The 3630-nt window shown below is 39.1% G+C and overlaps 1 protein-coding gene across 1 annotated transcript; it reads right to left on the bottom strand.

The window, feature by feature from the left end:
- Positions 1-630: 630 nt before the first annotated feature.
- On the bottom strand, positions 631-3222 carry LOC135463518 (neo-calmodulin-like). The gene is made up of 3 exons (XM_064740777.1): positions 3150-3222; positions 1436-1579; positions 631-967 (listed from the first exon to the last, which is right to left on the bottom strand). The coding sequence occupies exons 1-3, from the start codon at positions 3220-3222 to the stop codon at positions 675-677; spliced, it is 510 nt and encodes a 169-aa protein (XP_064596847.1). The 3' UTR covers positions 631-674.
- Positions 3223-3630: the final 408 nt, after the last annotated feature.

Raw genomic sequence — 3630 nt, 5'->3', positions numbered from 1 at the left:
TGGGGTGGTATCAGGACTATCTTCACTGTGAAGTAGCCTCTGTATGCTGGGGTGGTATCACGACTATCTTCACTGTGAAGTAGCCTCTGTATGCTGGGGTGGTATCACGACTATCTTCATTGTGAAGTAGCCTCTGTATACCATGGTGATATCACGGCTACAGGCACTGCAGTTGCCTGTGTACACCGCTGATATGGTTGTAACTGATGTAGTCGATGTACCTGATGTAACGGATGTAGCTGATGTATCGGTCATTTGAACCTCTTTCCCTTATGTCCAAGGAGTGCTGTTGTTTGGACAGTCACACACTGTAGGAACCTCATTAGTTCAACATGAGCTTCTTGCAGAGCAGGGCTGTAACCTCTGGATAAAGAATGAAATTACATCAGTGCAAAGATGTTCTAAAGCTTAAGGCTACATTTGTGGCATTTCCAGAACTCCATATTACCCGAAACAATACCTGCATTTCTGCATAAGTGACAATATATTTTACCCTCCATTTAAGGCTCGGTTCGGACGTTACATGCAGTATTATGAAACAAACTGATAAATAAATAGATTTTTATGACGATATCTAAACTATTAACATCATAATAATAAAACAATTAAGTATGACTGAAATATCTAAAAGTCTGAAATAGGAATTCTAGCTCCGGTAAAAATAAAGAAATACATCATATAAAAACTAAATGATACTCTGCTAAATTATATTTAAACTTACCGGAATAGACAAGTTTGCCATCGCAATTCACGTCCAGATCTCGAAAGACTTCTCTGACTTCCTCTCGTGTCATTTTCTCGCCTGTCATCGTGAGAATTCTCGTCAGTTCACGCACACTTAAAGCGCCGTTATTGTCTTTATCAAAAACCTTGAACGCATTCAACAGCTTCTTCTGGATCTCTTCCTGTGAGATTACGTGAGATTTCACGAGATTCTTGTATTCATCAAACTCTAAAAAGCCGTTTTCTGAAAAGTGAGGAAAATGAGTTTAGAACTGGTCTTTCCCCACCATTGTACATATTTCGATATATTTGGGCTTATAATATCTCATTGTTTGTAGAATTGTCCATATTTCAGTATTGCTATCATTTGTCTTGTGCATAACTCACTGTCTGTAGAGTTGTCTTAATCTCAGTATCGTTAGGCTTGTCTATAACTCTTTGTCTTGACGTCTCTTTCTCTTGATTTCTTCGCACAGCAGATGCCCTGACAAGACGCAGAATACGTTTCCGGGTAGAAGATTCCTTGATCTGAGGAGTAAGAGCTCTGTTTGGTTTTTACCTCAGATTTCTGGATGAGGGATAGAAAATCGGCTTCCTTTTTATCATTATTTCTGTGAGAGGGATAGGAAATGGATTCGTTTTCCGTCCTGATTTCTGACCTGAGGTGTCAGCAAGCTGATGGGTTTTCAGTCTCCTCTGTGAGGATACTTACTGTTGGCGTCTGTCTCTTTGAGGATCTCCCTCACGCTGGCCTCCGTGGGGTTCTGCCCCAGGGCTCTCAGGACAGATCCTAACTCCGTCTTACTAATCCGGCTATCACCGTCCCTGTCAAACAACTTAAACGCTTCCAACATCTCTGAAACATTGAAACAATTGGACATTTTTTCTGTCATGCGCGTCGCCCTGGATCAACTCTGTGCTTTTATTGTTAGTCACTATTTGCGAACGCGCGGGTCTCGTGATGGCACTGATGTCTGCGGAGACTTTCATTCCACTGATGAAGGAATTCAGATATGCAGCACTATAAGACACTGGAATTTCAAGGTGTTGTTCCGCTAATTTCATTGTTTGTTATACCGCCCTTTAGCTAGGTATATTGGAGAGTGACTGCACTTATTTATATATTGTAATAAATGCATGGATGTGTTTAGATTATTGTCGCACAAATGCATCAGTGTGTATTTTGGGTGAATTTGGAGCTTGTAGCACAACGAAGCTGGTATGTTAGTTGGAAGCATACTGATTTATTTTCTTATTTACGCATGCAATTTGTGTTTTACGTCATACAGAAGAACGTTTCACTTATTTTGAGGATAGTTGGGGTGTGGAGGTAGAAACGGACGGGCATCTGGTAAATCTCTTGACCGCAGTCCAACCATCGCGAGTCTGGATTCGAACACGCGACCACAAACCGTAAGCATCGACCATCTTTCGGAATAACCTCAGCCAAGGTGTGTCGATTTAGTGCTAGAATGAATGCTTCTTTAGTGTAACTAGTTTGCTTTTCAGTGCACAAGTATTGATCTGTGGTTACATAAATCAGTGGACGTAAGGTTGGTTGTCATATAATTCAAAGCGCATGTAATGTTCTTTGGTTCTATAAATCAATGCGCGTTTAATGATGATTGGTTATATAAGTCAGTGAACATGTAATGTTCGTTGGTTATATAAATCAGTGCGCATGTAACGATGGTTGGTTATATAAATCTGTGCGCATGTAATGTTGGTTGGCTGTATAAACCAGTGCGTAGGTAATGATGTTTTTTTATACAAATCAGTGTGCATGTAATGTTGGTTAGTTTTATACACTGGTGTACACTAAATAGGATAGTTAAAAGATGTGGATTTATTGTAAAATGTGGATCATTTTCATTATATTACAGTCAATTTCAGTTTAACTCCAAATTCATTCAAAGCTTAACCTAAATAACAGACTTGATAAAACAAAGTACAGGATTGTAGTATTAAGTTGGAGTGATTCTCCTTGGTGGACTGTCCTCGTTATTGTTGGTTGTACAAGACGTATGAATGGAGACATAGGAGTTGGATTCAGCATTTCCGCCTTAAAGCTGTGGTCTCGAGGTTTGTGGGAGCTCAAGCTCTAAATGGAGTACACTGTTGTACATAACGTAATATTTTTCCATTTTTTTAGTATCATTCATAAAATAAAATGTTATGTTCAAATCAACAGAGTAGTTAACACAGTGTAATGCGACGACGCACCTCGATATAAGCTGAAAGTAAAATCTGCCTAAAATAAGACATTAATACACTCATTACCATTGGTAACTTAAGATTACGTTTATAACAATATCGCATTGCTGACACAATTAACGCGAATATTTTCCAAATAGGATACTGATTGACCCTGTTCAAGAAAATAAAAGTTGAGCACTTCTACATCTTTAATTTGCGTGTGGATTTACCTCGGGCGTCTGATTCCGTCAGTTCATTCATGGAAGTCTGCAAGGAAAACAATTGGGCCTGTTCATCAACCATTATCTATACTGAAAGCCGTTACGGTGAAGCTTTCGCGCGGTTGACGGTTAGGGAACGTAATTAAATACTAACACAACCTATATTTGTATACTGAGTTGTGGTTACACAGTTTGTAGAGTCCTAGTGCTATCGTCCAGTAGCCATTGATTTCAAATTTAAAGACTTGGTGATAAAAAATCCCATTAAACATGGAATAAATTCCTTTGACTTTATTTATATTTTCTCTTTTATTTATAGATTTAATTGGCGTCTTACGCCGGATTCAATAATATTTCGCGTGCATGACGTGGCCAGAGTTGGGATAAAACTCGTCATGGCCCAGGAGTATTTCACTTGTATATAATCTAATGTCTTCAGTATTCGGCGTCGTTCAGGATAACAACAACTCTCCGGACCATTGGCCTGGCG

Source organism: Liolophura sinensis, chromosome 3 (assembly GCF_032854445.1).
Source record: "Liolophura sinensis isolate JHLJ2023 chromosome 3, CUHK_Ljap_v2, whole genome shotgun sequence".
NCBI classification, from domain to species: Eukaryota; Metazoa; Mollusca; class Polyplacophora; order Chitonida; family Chitonidae; genus Liolophura; species Liolophura sinensis.
The sequence above is the reverse complement of the archived record's forward strand: the minus strand, read 5'-3'. Positions and strand labels throughout refer to the sequence as shown.